The sequence below is a fragment of the Schistocerca nitens genome, chromosome 11, assembly GCF_023898315.1.
Source record: "Schistocerca nitens isolate TAMUIC-IGC-003100 chromosome 11, iqSchNite1.1, whole genome shotgun sequence".
NCBI lineage: Eukaryota > Metazoa > Arthropoda > Insecta > Orthoptera > Acrididae > Schistocerca > Schistocerca nitens.
The window spans coordinates 71,748,632-71,764,803 of NC_064624.1; the positions used below are offsets into that span (position 1 = coordinate 71,748,632).

Genomic DNA, 16,172 nt, shown 5'->3' on the forward strand with positions numbered 1-16,172 from the left:
CAGCCAGTGCCTGATAGTTTCTCCACAGTCAAGTTGGAAGGGCCCACTGGCTGTGTGTTACTGGGTTGAAGACGCTCTCGTACTGAAGATGTTGCAAGTCCTGTTGACACTTATCCTGGTATGAAAACTCGACGCTACAGACCTTAAATAATTTTGGAGCTGCAGTAAGAGATATATGTGACTGGAACCCCAGGATGCTCACTGGCAGAACACTGGTCCTAATTTAACCAAGATGTAGGTGGTGTAAGGAGAGGCCCAGGGCTTGGACTGCATCAGAGGTGGCGCAGAACTCAAGCCCCTAGGCATGGAATAAGTCTACGCTGGATAGATTAGAGACCTGAGGCGCCACAACCATCAGAATCCAAGCTGGAGTTACTGTGGCGCCACAGTTGCGTTTGCTATGGAAAAGTCCTCTAACAGATACGTCCTGTAACAGAAATGGTGTTGTTACTAAAACTACATAACTTTGTTGTGAAGGTATGGAAATGAAAATGCCGTGTGACTAGGGTCTCCCGTCGGGTAGACCGTTCGCCTGGTGTGCCTGGAGGAGACTTAATGGCTTGTGTAGGCCAGTCGATTACTGTAGCTGATGACCCAGTGTCAGTCTGGAGGGTGACTGGCTTGCGTTACAACTTAGCTTGTATAGAAAGCAACTGAGTAAACTGCAAGACTATAGCCTGTACCAGTGTCGCTTCTGTAAAATATGGATGGGTAGAATATTCCTTGGTGTCGCCCAGTCACCAGTCCACAGACATAGAAGTGCAGGTGTGGCAAATTTCAGCTTTGTGGGTACGCTAACACCTAGTAACACAATTCACCTTGTGGAAATGGCATTGAGGACTTCTCCAGACTTGGGCTACAACCAATGTTGCAAAGCTTCCAGTTTGGGTTATGTGGCTAATACCAGAGTTGGGTCTTCGATGAAAGCTGCTGCTGTGGCAGCCTGCTCAGAAGCTCGAATGATAGGAAGTCATGAGATGAGCAATGGATCTTTGAGGTTCATAAGATTCTATTGGAGATTTTCATCAGGAATGTGAGCTAAAATCTTGTCACAGATGAGAGCTGATGCACAAGGGGTGCATTGTGGCACATGGGGACCAGCATTCCTGAGAGAGACCCCGGATCCTAGCTATTGATTTAGGAATGTAGATTCTGACAGCTAAAAAACTTGCATTGGGCCGCAGCAATGTGTACCTGAGCACTGAAGTTTTATACGGCTTTCATGCGTTCATGGCTGGACTATGGGTGCATGGTTTATGCGAGGCCTTTTGATCTGAATTGACACTGTCCACCTTGAGGGGCTCCAGTTGGCCACAGGTCGCTATAGGACCAGTCCCATACCCAGCCTATGTGCAGAGGCTGGGGGTCACCAGCAGCTCCACCTAGTGCATCAGGCATGCAAGTTCCTCACAGCTCCAACTTCACCCACACTCTATAATGTTGCTCATCCCCCTTATTTCCAACCATCTAAGAGCCACATGCCATTTGCGATTCACGTGCACCATGTACCGCCCCAAATCCAGGGTTTTAACTGTCTGCTGCCATGGTTACTGGAGAGACCCAGAGTGATTTTAGATTTGGGGCGCTACAAGAGAGATTACACCCCTGCTTCCGCTTTTAATGACATATTTTCTGACATTTTACCTGGGCACCACAATATAGCTGTTTTTATGCATGTATCGCTACAAGGGGATCCTGTTGGTTGCTCTTTTTTTTTTGACAGATCTTGTCCTCAAGATCAGACTGCCTTAAGCGCTTACTGTCTTTTATGCAGAATTTTATGCGATCTTGCGGTCATTGGAGTAGGTGAGACGTTCTTCCAGTGATAAATTTCTTGTCTCATCCGATTTTCTAAGTTCCCTTCACTCTGTAAAACGTTTGTACTCAGCAGGGAAGCTAGTCCCTCCTCCATCTACAACGACTGGGGATTTAGGTGTCTTTTTGCTGGGTACCAAGACACATCGGAATTGCGAGGAACGAAAGGACAGATCTGGCAGCCCAGAGGATTGTCTCAAGTATTACAGTGTGCCATCCTCCTGTATGCTATCGCCTCGATGTTGAGCTTAAGAGTCTTGCATCCGTGGTGAGTGGCTGGAGGAGACTTTGGTCCACAAAGAAAGCTCTGTTCTGGAGAACAGATGTAGCGTAGGTGCATAGGAAACACGACAGAACCCAGACGACAAGTGCTGCATTCCACTTGGTAATGTATGCAAGAGTTAAGAAGAATCAGGATACTTGTATAGAATTCTTCGACCTAGGAAAAGCGTTCTACAGTGTGAAATGACTAGAAATACTCGGAAATTTGGGTGTACAATAATATGTATAGGAACACAAAAGAAGCCATAAGAACAGAAGACTATGAGAAAAGAAATGTGCTTAATGAGGGTGTAAGGTAGTGAAACGGTGTTTCTCCCCAACTATCTAATCTGTACATTTAGGAAACCGTAATGAAAATAAAAGCGAAATGTAGGAGTTGGATTAACAGTCATGGTTATAAAGTGCCATGGGGAAGATTCGCTGAAAACATTACTGTCAGTGAAGATCAGGAAGAATAATAAGGTCTGTTGTATGGAATGGGGAGTCAAATGAATGCAAATATGTACTTAGTGTGAACAAATGAAAGATTAACGTAATGAAGAATACCAGAAATAGGATTAGCATTAAATTTAACGTCAAAGTCTGGGATCACAAAATAGATGAAGGAATTTTGCTTCCTTGAAAGCAAAATTACAGATGAAGGACAAAGTAAGGCGGATTTGAGAGGCAGACATGCAGAGGGAAAGATGGCTTTCCTCCGTCGAAGGTGTCTACTACAACCAAACATAAGGAAAATATTTCTAAGATATTACGTCCTGGTATGAATTTTCAACATGGAACGTGAGATAACCCGTTCTACTCTGAAGGTAAGAGGTTGGCACAGGGAGGAAGTCGCGACAGTGCATCAGACTAGGCAGAAGGCACATGAAACACACTGACCAGGTACATGAGATGCTCAAATGTCACGGACATTAGACTTGCAGTGTATATCGTACAACAACTAACTCCCAATATTTTACACGAAAGTTTTGAGTCACCTGTCTGTAACCACTTGGTATCTCAACCAAACCATCCTGCCTTCCAGAAATAAGCATCACATGATGTGGCAGTACATCATGTAAACAGCTGAAAACCTACTCTGGGGAAATAGATGGAATAAACAGATTTCACTTATGTTTAAATGCAACACTTCACCACAGTATTGGTCTTATCAAAATGAAATACACCGTCATATGAACTCTTTAGAAAAAGGTGCCCTACACAAAATTCCAGGGAACTCTAATTGGATGCTACAAATGTGGAGAACAAATTATTAAAATAATTAATTCATACAATTAAATGTATTGAATACTTTGCAATTAGGAATAAAAATAATTTGGCTTTCAGAGGAATATTCCTATCTTTGTATTTGTGTATAACTTAGAGCATTGAAACAGAAATTCTTTTTCTGTAAATATCTTGTTTGATCGGACTAAAGCCTTTGTGCTGTTCAGCCTGCTATTAGCAATTATAAAATCAGTGACTCATCAGTTAACTGGCTAAAACCTTGTCCCATCACAGGAAGTTTCTGTGGCATCAGAACAAGGTGTTACATTTTTGTATAGCCTAGCGTCCCCTTATGCTTCGAATTTCTGGTAACAATCTGCACACAGCAGGCGTTAATTAGGTGTGAAATTAAATTAATGCTTACAGACGACACCAACGTGGTTACCTAAAATTTATGACCTACAGACATCAATTACGTCCCATTCTTGAATGACATTTTGTTTACCATGTGGTTCCTTTGAAACAGTGTACATATCAGCTACATACTGCTACGAAAATGTAGACCTACTTGTAGTTACTTTCTGTAACGTATTGTTACAGAAAGTAAATAGCAATAATTTGATGGACATTCACTCAGATAGCAATCATAATAGAGAACATGACATATCTCACACTGTGAAGAGGAACATGGTTTATTATTGATTTACTTATGTTACTAACAAGAGAACGATAATGCTACTGGTATAGTTGCAGCATGTGCCATGTAACTGGCTCTTAAGCTCATACTTGTCTTCCTAAAAAACCATTATTTCCAAGAAAAGAGAAACTAGTATGTTGTTCAAAATAAATTGAAGGAGTAAGTGCTACAAGTTATCTATATAGATGGGAACACTTAACACTCCTTCAAAATTTACTGTTTGTGCCCATGTGAAGGTTCTATGGAACTCTGTTCTACATGAAAGCAAATGTTCAGCTGAACCGCAATGATGACATCCACCATTAATTTAAAAATTCTGCCACTGATGAAAGGACACTTTGGAAGCAAACGTACCATAATTTTCAACCCATACCTCAATGAATTTAAAAAGATAAGAAACAGGGAATAACGTAGTCAGCACAAGCATTACAATTTCTGATGGATACCTCCGGAGATGATTACCATTGTCAGATTCGTGTTTTTAATTGGTTATATAAATATTGTGAACCTAAGAAGGTTTTTCTGTAGTCAATATAAATTTATGGAAGGCGGTGAACAATGTACTACCGTAATCCTGGAAGACATGTCAAATACCTGTATACCACGACTACTTATGTGAAATAGATGCTGTTTAGCTTCGTCTATTCATGTGTTATATTGATCTAGACGGGACCAGTAAACCTTTACGAACATAATTTAGAAAAAGGCTATGATTACCACTCTCAAGGTCTACCAACACGTATGTAATACATATGTAAACTGTATTCCAACTCATACAGACTATAAAAACAAAAGTAATAGTATAGAAACTCAGTGAAGTTAGAGATTTTACACATAATAATCAAATGACCCAAATCAGTTATTAAATCATCAAATAAGTCTAGCAATGAGATAAGTTTGTACTGCATGAATTTCTTGAACCATGAAATGTTTCTGGAAGTAATGGAAAATAATGGCACTTAGTCAAATTGTCAGTTCCAAAGTGGTAGACTGTGAGTTCAGGATCGAGAAACAAATATATAAAATACTTAATGAAAATATGGAATATGTTTTTCATTACCTGCTAAAACTGGTTATTCATTATCATATACAGACTTACGTAAATTTATACAAGTAAAATCTTTACCTGTACTGGGATGAGAGTCGCTATAGTCGGCAGCTGTGAGTACTGCGACAAAAATGCAGATGAACCAACTAACGCTTCTGCAGAACATGATGTAAGGCCAAATAAACAACTGCTGGAGAATCTGTAAGTTTATGAGTAAATATATCTCCACAATTTATTTACTTTCAACAAACTGGATAGAAAATCTAAATTAATATAATAACCTAATCTGGATTACGATGGTTAATGGGGAAACCACACTAGGAGGTTCGAAAAATCCAGTTTTTATTGTATAAATCGCTAAGCTAACTATCCAAGAATACTCTGTCAAAATTTCAAAGCGAAATTCGCATTCGTACAGAAAGAAATTCTTCCGATATAAGATTTATCAGGGGATGAATTACTGGATAAATGTGTAGGTGGCCACACACAAAATGCTAATGAAACTATTAATTCCACTATTTTGTGATTAGCTCGCAAACACTTGCAGTCCGGACTAAAAGTGGTTGATTTGGCGTCGTATTTAGCAGCTGGCTTATTCAATGAAGGAAATTCATTCCTTCTGATGGCCATGAACGAGGCAGGAACTGTAGGAGACACGTAAAGCTTCAGTTATGCCGAACAAATGGATAACCAGCGCGTATGCTGGCACAATCGACGTAGTTCATTGAATCGGAGGAAAGTCGGAAGGCACGCAAAGCACTGCAGCAAGCGCAAAATGAAGCCTGTGAGGAAGAAGAATGGTTACTATATGGCGCTGGAATCGCCAATCAATTGGCAAGCATTTTACATTATTGTTGACTTCCTTGAATTTCCAGTTTCCAAGAATTGATTTCTCAAACGCGTTCATCTCCAAATGACTTTTTTCACATTTGCGTGCAGTCTAACTCAAAAAGTATTGAATCGATCATTATTAAATGTGATAGTATAATTGTGTATAAAATTACTAATTATATGAACCAACTTATGAGGCGATGTCATGATTTCACGGGTATTTTTCTTCGCCTAAATGGAGAAAAAAACGTGAAAATCGCAGTAAATTGTTCCAACGCCTGCACAGTCTTTAATTTCCATTATTTTCACCTGCACTGAGGCTCATATTCTTAGAAAATAAGTTAGTAACGTAAAATCAAATCCTTTCTGATTTCAGATGAAAATCGGAATGGCTACACTGCACGTAATTGGAGAACTATACTCACAATCTTCAGCGGATATCACAGAGCAACTTTGCTATTTTTGGCTGAAATTAATCAAAAAATTCACAAAAACTCACGGACTTTGAACATCGCCTGGCGATTAGACGTCACTTTTATAATACGTCTGTATGCGAGATTTCCACACTCCTACACATCCCTAGGTCCACTATTTGACATGTGATAGTGAGATGGAAACGTGAAGCGCCAAATACAGCACAAAAGCGTACAGGCTGACCTCGTATGTTGACTGACAGACTGCCGACAGCTTGAGAAGGTTGTAATGTGTAACAAGCAGACATCTATCCAGACGGTCACACAGGAATTCCGAACTGCATCAGGATCCACTGTAACTACTGTGACAGTTAGGCGGGAGATGAGAAAACTTGGATTTCACAGTCGAGCGGCTGCTCGTAAGCCACACATCGCGCAGGTAAATGTCAAACAAAGCCGCGCTTGCTGTAAGGAGCGTAAACATTGGATGACTGAACAGTGGAAAAACGTTGCGTGGAGTGACGAATCACGGTACACAATGTGGCCAGCCGATGGCAGGTGTGGTTACCGAGAATGTCCAGTGAACGTCATCTGCCAGCGTGTGTAGTGCAAACAGTAAAATTCGGAGGCGGTGGTGTTATGGTGTGGTCGTGTTTTCCATGCAGGGAGCTTGCACCCCTTGTTTTTTGCGTGGTACTATCACAGCACAGGCCTATATTGATATTTTAAGCATCTCATTGCTTCTCACTGTTGGAGAGCAATTCGGGGATGGCTGTTGCATCTTTCAAAGCGATCGAGCACCTGTTCATAATGCAGAGTCTAAGGCGGCAGTAGAAGACAATAACATCCCTGTAACGGACTGTCCTGCACAGAGTCCTGATATGAGTCCTATGGAACACCTTTGGGATGTTTTGGAACACCAACATCATGCCAGGTATCACCGAAAAACCGATATCTCCCTTCAGTGCAGCACTCCGTGAAGAATAGGCTGCCACTCCCCAAGAAACCCTCCACCACTTGATTGAACGTATGCCTGCGAGTGTGGAAGCTGTCATCAAGGCAAAGGGTGAGCCAACACCATATTACATTCCAGCATTAGTGATGGAGAGGCCACGAACTTGTAACTTATTTTCAGCCAGGTGTCCGAATACTTTTGATCACATTGTGTATTTTCAAGGTCAAAATCTTATATGAGTCATCTCGCATATATTAAGAGAAAATCAGGCACTCCCTCATACATTACTCACTCACGTTCTTTATGTACAACAAAGCATTTGCACAGCATTACACAGAATGTTACCAGTTTCCTGTATAGTGGTAAAGTCAAAACCAGTTCACAGTAATTGTACAAATCGCACCAGTTGTGGAAGTGGACTGTGTCAAGAATGCGAGAGAAGAGCACTGGCAGAGAAACCAACATTCTGCTACATTTTGAAAACTACGGAGTACGCGAGGTCTTGTCCAGGCTGGAGTTTAGGGACGTTCATCAGTCTGTTAGTGAAGTACTGGTGCAGGAAAGAGAGAAGAAGGTAGCGCGCGTTTAGAGCAAGCTGGTTTCTGGTACCAGAGAGCAGAGAAGGGAAAAGTCGGCAAAGTGCGGTCAGCTACGACAGAAGGCTGAAAATACAGGAGCGTCTGCTCTGCATGGCGACTGCGTCACAAGAGGGCGACTTGAGTGTCCTCTGCTCCACAGGACGCGCCCAGTGGCAACATGTGACCCCTTTCCCAAGCTTCCCAAATGGCTGTGGGGTACATTCAGCAGAGGAATGAAATCGTACCCTGTCAACGGATTTTTCTAGATAGAGCCCCATATGCTATGCAGGGTTCTACATCTACATCTACGTGATTACTCAGCTACTCACAATAGAGTGCCTGGCAGAGGGTTCAATGAATCACCTTCAAGATGTCTCTCTACCGTTCCACTCTCGAATGGTGCGCGGGAAAAACCAGTACATAAATTTTTCTGTGTGAGCTCTAATTTCTCTTGTTTTATAGTGATGATCATTTCTCCCTATGTAGGTGGGTGCCAACAGAATGTTTTCGTAATCGGAGGAAAAAACAGATGATTGAAATTTCATAAGAAGATCCCATTGCGACGAAAAACGCTTTTGTTTTAATGATTCCCACTCCGATTCACATATCATTTCTGTGGCACTATCTCCCATATTTCGCGATAATATAAAACGAGCAGCCCTTCTTTGAACTTTTCAGGTGTCATCCGTCAGTACCACCTGATGGGGATCCCACACCGCACAGCAATACTCCAGAATATGGCGGACAAGCGTGGTGTAAGCAGTCTCTTTAGAAGACCTGTTGCGCCTTCTAAGTGTTCTGCCAACGAATCACAGTCTTTGGTTTGCTCTACCCACAACCTTATCTATGTGCTCGTTCCAATTTAGGTTATTTGCAATTGTAATCCCTAAGTATTTAATTGAATTTGCAGCCTTCAGATTTGTGTGAGTCATCGCGTAATCGAAATTTAGCGGATTTCTTTTAGTACTTATGAGAATAACTTCACAGTTTTGTTTATTCAGTGTCGATTCCCATTTTCCGCACCACACAGATATCTTATCTAAATCATTTTGCAATTCGGTATGGTCATCTGATGACATTGTAAGACAGTAAATGACAGCATCTTCTGCAAAGATCCTAAGACGGCTACTCAATCTGTCTCCTATGTCGTTAATACAGACCAGAAACAATAGAGGGCCTATAACACTTCCTTGGGGAACGCCGGATATTACTTCTGTTTTACTCGATGTCTTTCCGTCTGTTACTACAAACTGTGACCTTTCTGACAGGAAATCACGAATCAAGTCGCACAACTCAGGAGATATTCCATAGGCATGGTTGGAAGAAGCTTGTGAGAAACAGTGTCGAAAGCCTTCTGGAAATCTAAAAATAGGAATCCCCCGTCGACAGCACTTATTACCTCGTGAGTAAAAAGACCTAGTTGTGTTTTAAAAGAACGATATTTTCTGAGTCCTTGCTGATTATGTGTTCATAGTTTTCTTCTCTGTGCTTCATAATGTTCGGATGAACTGGTTGGTCACATAGGAACTGCAGGAACTCATGCTAGTTTCCAGGACAGCAGCTTGGATGCAGCTATATGCGTAACAGAAAATGTAAGGTATACATACAGGGTAGGGTGACTAACATAAAATTTCCACCGGAAATATTGCGGAGATGGAAAGTGCTATTGATGCGCAGTTATCACAGAACGTACAGGTAGTCAGGGCTCCGTATTCTTGGCCAATAAACAGTTTGTAATAATATTTGTAAAGTGTATTTTTTGTGCAAAGGTACACTTTTTGAATGGAACAATGCTTACTGTCATTAAGAAACTAAAAATAGTGTAAATTATAATGTTGGTTAGTTTGTTGCAGGATTCTAGTGCTAGCTGTTCACAATATAAATACTTTGTAAAGTTGCCACACTGTCACTTGTACAATACCTGTGGTAGTACACACTAAAGGACAACGTAAATGCATGCACTAGTTATGTGGATCCAGGGCAGTAACGAGGTAACCGACCATCACAGGTTGTGTTCACAATGACCACCAGCAGCGGCAGCACACGTTTCCTATCTGATATGGAGCGACTGCTGCACACATGCTTGCATTTCGTCGAACATCTCCAAGCAGGCTGCAGTTATGACTCGTTGCGTATCATCAAGTGTAGTCGGTATGTCCTTACAGACAGCGTCATTCAGCTTTCCCCACAGAAAAACTCTACAGGCATCAAATCTGGAAAATGGGGCAGCTAACGTACTGGTCCTCGCCATCCAATCCAACGTTTTGGAAACAATTTGTGAAGACACGCTGTAATACTCCACGCACTATGTAGTGCACAGCGTCATATTGCTAACACAGGTTCCTCCTTGTGCGCAGAGGAACGCCTTCTAGTATCTGTGGGAGATGGTTTGTTATGAGGCTGTGATAGTTGTGCGCATTCATTGTTCTATCTATGAAACTCATGCCTATGATGGTTTACTATCCCACAGCAAATGTTTACACTCCATGGGCACTGATGTTCCACCCAAGGAAGCCAATGGGGATTGTCAACATACCAATAGTGCACGTTTTCACCGTTTACCTGGCTTCACCACTAAAGAAGACACATGAAACATCTGGAGTACTAGTCGTAATGCTTATGTACAGAAGTTAACACGATTCTTATAATTGTTTCCATGGAGCTCTTGACTGAGGTAGATGTAATGGGGATGGAATTTACGGTGATGGAGAATGTGTAGGGCACTTGCCTGACTCATGCTACTTCCACAATCGATTGCACAGGAGGTACTGTGTTGATCAACTGCAACAACAACAAGAATATTAATTTCCCCCCATCTGTCATCACTTGTTTCATTCTGTTGCGTCCCATAGTTGTTACACTATCATTTTCACACAACTGATTGAGAAGGTGGCCGAGATTGGGCTCCTGCCGCATGCACTGCATTCTTCCTACATTCTCCATACACCATGAACATGTCAGCTTTTTCTGCACCGATAAATCCCATTATACACACATGAGATACTGCTTAGACTGTCACTTAGTAACTCATAGCAGTGCACTCAAGGAACACACAAGCACACTGTAAACCAACGTAACAACATCGATCTAACAACTATGCAGGTTGAATGGCACAAAGAAGTGTCAATGTGGAAACTTTTCACAATGTGATATCCCATAACTGGCTCGCATTAGACTTCTGCAGCAAACAGCACTGAAATTCTAGTTTACCCCATCTTTAGTTTGTTACTGGCAATAAGATTTGTTTCATTTGAAAAATTGCAGGTACAGAAAATGCAGTTTCTAAGTATTATTATAATCTCTGTATTGACTAACGGTACTAGACTCTGGTTTCCAATTCATTCTGTGAAAACTGCACGTCAATATCACATCCCATTTCCATTATATTTGCAGTGCAAGTTTGAGATGGTTCACCCTGCAGTCGCCATACAGGGCACCACAACATATAAATCAAGAGAAGAAAATGGTTTCAAGCCGTTGACATGTAGGCCACACAGTATTATAGGTGTGTTGTGGGAGTATTATCAGCTTGTTTTGTCATCACGTTTAATAGGGGCTACATGTATGGGGAGGTTGAAATACATAGAGAAGGGAATGCTAGAGAAAGGGGCAGATAGGGATGGATGGGGATAAAGAGGGATGGAAAGAGAGATGGAGCACAAAGAGATGAATAATGAGAGCTTTATAGCGTAAACTCACGAATCCAGTCACAGATGATACTCCACAGGTATGTAATTTTATTAGAAGCTGGTTGTGAGGAACGGTGTCAAAAGCTATCTGTAGGTCTAGAATTATGGAATCAACTACAGGTCCTCTGTCGATAGCAGTAATTACTTTGTGTGGACAAAAAGCCAGTAGGGTTCCATAAGAAAGATATTTCCTGAGTCAGTGCTGTCCATGTACCGATAATTCAAGGTACTTTATAAAGTTGGATCAGCCTGTATATTCCTAAATCTTACTGACTATAATGTCTGTGATATGGGTGTACAGTTTAGAGGATCAGTTGTATGTCACTGTTCCCACAATTTCACTTGCAAACCTGTATGGCACATATATTGCATACATCTCTGCCTGCACACTGTCTTCATCCATCTCCTCCTCACCCCTCTGTCTGTCTGTCCAGTCGTATGCCCTCATCATTTTCCATCTTACAACTACTCACCTACACTATCCATCTGGCTCCTGCAACCCCTGTCTCAGTTCATCTCATTCTCCCTCTACCTCTGATTATCTCCTCTATTTTCTTTCTCTACATCTCCTCCTCCTCCCTCTCACTCTGTCCATCTTCTCCACCCCCTCTCTCCATTTTCTCCTTTCCCTTTTCTCACTGTCCACATCCTCCTCCCCACTTTGTCCATAGCCTTTCCATCACTCTCCCTCTCCAACTCCTCCTGCCTCCAATCTATTATTCCATCTAAATCTGCCCCCTCTATATATCCATTTCCTCTTGCACCCTCTCCCTTTGCATCTCCCATCCTTCCCTTTCCACTTCTCCTTTCTCTTATCCATCTCCTCCTGCCACCGTTTCTCTTTCCATTATCTCCTACACCTCTCTACCTTCCTGTCCTCCTCTTCTCCAAACCCATCTCTTCTTCACTGGCCACTGTGGCCGAGCGGTTCTAGGCGCTTCAGTCTGGAACCATGCAGCTGATACAGTCGCAGGTTCGAATCATGCCTTGGGCATTGATATGTGTGATGTTCTTAGGTTAGTTAGGTTTAAGTAGTGCTAAGTCTACAGGACTGATAACCTCAGATATTAAGTCCCATAGTGCTTAGAGCCATTTTGAACCATCTCTTCTTCCCTACATTTTTTCCTCTCCTCCTGCCCATCTCTCCTACCCATCTCCTCCTATCCCCCACTCATCTACTCCAGCCGCCTCTCCTCATTCATCTTCTACTCCCGGCCACTCAGTATTCACCTCCTCCCACTCCCATCTCTCTTTATGTATTCTCCTGCTCCTTCTCTGTCGGTCCACCGCCTCCTATCATCTCCCCCTGCCTCCACTTATCCAGTCCATCATTTCCTGGTCCCTCCCTCAGTCCATTCCCTCCTCTATCCATTTAGAAATTCCCCAGCCATGCCCACCCACATATGTAGCCATTACTAAACATGTCGATAAATCAGGCTGATAATATTCCCACAACAAACATATTGTGGATTGCAGCTTACACATCAGGGACTTGAAACCAATCAGTGCCCCTGATGTCATGCAAAGAAAATCGATAAACCAGGTCAGTTCTACTTGGTCCCAACACACTGTTGATCAGTACAGCCTACCCACTGTTAAACCATTTTGTACAGTCGATTAGTCGGCATCACAGCAAAGCAGGTTCCTAAGACCAGCCACCTCTATATGAACACAACATGCCTATTATACGGAGCAGCTGATATGGCATGAGCTGTCAAAATACGATATGGTCCATATTCCCACTCCTATCGACCTGGAAGGCTACAAGACAAGCAGTGATGATGCTCATACAGTCATGTAGTTTGTCATATTTCGGTGAAATGGGTCCAGGGGTTTAATGGGAGGTCATAGGCAAACACTACGAGAACAAAAGCATTCGGACACCCCCACAACAAAAGCATCCGGACACCCCCATAGACATAAGTTTTTCGTATTAGGTGCATTGTTTGCTACCTACTGCCAGGAACTCCATATGACCGATATCTGCAGTCATTCGTCACTGTGAGACAGCAGAATGGGGCGCTCTGCGAAACTCACAGACTTCGAATGTGGCCAGGTCATTAGGTGTCACTTGTGTCATACATACACAATCCTAAATATCACTAGGCCCACTGTTTCCAATGTGATACAGCACAAAAGCGTACAGGCCGATCTCGTCTGTTGACTGACAGAGAGCGCCTACAGTTGAAGAGGGTCGTAATGTGTTATAAACAGACATCTGCCCAGACCATCATACAGGAATTCCAAACTGCAATAGGATCCACGGCAAGTACTATGACTTAGGTGGGCGGTGAGAAAACTTGGGTCTCGTGGTCGAGCGGCTGCTCATTAGCCAAGCATCACGCTCGCAAAACTGTACGAGGTTAAATTAAAGCACGATTTCTATTTATCTTGTTGTTACTGGTCTATTGAATCTAATAAAACATGACCCAGACGTCTATCTGCAGTGGAACGTCCAGAGAAGGTAAGGTTGTTATACAAGTAAATCTGTTTACTTTTCATTAAGAATGTAGAAACGTTTATGTCATTCTTGGTTACCATTAATGAGTTGTTTTAGTCGTTCCCTAACCTTTACACGAGTTAGTTTTCTGTACTGTTCAATCAGAGAACACAATAAGAACAGTGTATTTAAGTAAAACCATATAGTAACTGTTGTAGTTTGTAGATTATTTCTGAAATAGGGATGCCTTTCAAATTTACGACGTATGAATACGCCGATATATTGTTTATTTATGGAAAATGTGATGCCAATGCTACGGTTGATATTAACGAATATCGCGGACGTTATCCATCTCGGAGGATTACGAATTGATGAATCATTAGTGGAGTATTTCGAATGTTACAGGAGACAGGTTCTCTACCTAGCGTTCATAATCAGTACGAGAGCTCGACACGTGAAGACGATGATGAAGATATTATGGATGCTGTTCAAGGTAGCCTGTGTACGGAACACGGCGTATCTCTTAACTATTAGGCATTTCACAATGTAAGGTATGATGTACACTGAAGTACAATTATGTGTGTCTCTACCATAAACAAAAAGGGCATCATTTACACCTGGGAGATCCTGCCCTTCGCTTGGAGTTTTGCAACTGATTAAAAACTAATCGACAGTTACACAAATACGTTTTATTTATTGATGAGGCACTGTTTACTCGAGATAGTATAAACAATTTTTTTAACGAGTACGTATGGTCTGAAGGAAACCCACAAGCAACAGTGCAGCACAATTTCCAGCAGCGATTCAGCATAAAATTGTTGTCTGGTATAATCAACACTCACTTTATTGGACCATTCATTTTCCCAGGACGTCAAAGTGGCATGTCGTACTTACAATTCCTTCAAGAAGAAATGCCCCACTTGCCCGAAGATATTCCGCTTGCTACGTGACTGCAAATGTATTTTCAATATGACGGCGCGCCTCCACATTTCACCAGCGCAGATACTTCACATTTAAATGAACATTTTCCGCAGAAATGGGTTGGTTTGTGGTGCTACACGTCTGTGGCCACCCAGATTGCCCGATTTAACACCAATGGATTTTCGTTTATGGGGATGGATGAAAGGCATAGATTATGATGACAAAGTCAATAAACGTGAGGCACTACTTGGTTGCATTATGAATGCAATAGACGAAATTATGAACAAGTCTGTGAAACTGAAAAGAGCAACAAAATCTGTTCATACACGTGCAGCTAAATGCACTGAACTCGGTGGAGACGTTTTTGAACATTTATTGTGATTGTGATTGTATTGCGAAATTTTATATACTTTGTACAAGTTTCTTAAGTGAGCTTCGTTTTTTTCCGGTTTAACACGAATTCACGTGTGCTGTGGTATAAATAAAAGCAGATTATGTGACACATTCATACAGTTTCAGTTAACGCTTTTACCACAATTTTCCCAAAATTAAATTCTCTACAACTTCTGTTGAAAACTTTCTGCAATTGTCTGGAATTTAAAAAAAAAAAAACAAATTAGGCCAAGTAGTTAATAAATTTAAAATTTCACGAAATGACGCCTTTGCTTCTCTGGATATTCCGGAAAACTATTGTAGATACACGCCTGGGACACGTTTTATTAGATTCATCAGACCAATAACAACAAAATAAATGGGAATCGTGCTTTACTTTAATCTCATCCAGTTTTGCGATATCTTCATATTAGCGAAGTTGCTAAATTTCAGGCAAAATTTTTACTAGCCATAACTCCGTAACTAAACATTTGCATATCTTTGTGAATCACCCTGTATATGAGGACCGTACGGCAGTATTCCAGCAGATCTGTAGTCCTTCAGTTGTCGGATCTGACAAGTTTGCATCGAAAGTAGCATGCACTCGGGAACCTGTTTCTAGTGCACACAACATGTAACAATAGTTAGTGTGACCAGTGGCGCCATTACGTCGACTGTGCCGTAAGAATCAGTAGCTGCTGAAATGTGTAGATGACGGGAATCGATACCGGAATGCATATCAAGAGTTGTTGCGCTAGAGGTCGTAGAAACATTTGAGAAAATTGTGTTAAAACTCGGTACCACCTCTAGCTAGTCTCGTTTTCACAGATACCGATATTAAGGAGGATAACAATGAGAACGGGAGACCGTCAATTTGAGGAAAGTGATACGCACAGCACACCGCACAGTGCTGGAAGAAACACAT

At 41.8% G+C, this 16,172-nt stretch overlaps 1 protein-coding gene across 1 annotated transcript in view; it reads right to left on the reverse strand.

Moving 5' to 3' along the window:
- The window catches only part of LOC126213207 (ankyrin-2-like), a 53,635-nt gene that overhangs the window by 37,377 nt on the left and 86 nt on the right, over positions 1 to 16,172 (reverse strand). The window contains exon 2 of the mRNA XM_049940839.1: positions 5,127 to 5,247. Coding sequence (XP_049796796.1) covers positions 5,127 to 5,214 — 88 coding nt within the window. The 5' untranslated portion in view covers positions 5,215 to 5,247. The remainder of the gene's footprint in view (positions 1 to 5,126; positions 5,248 to 16,172) is intronic.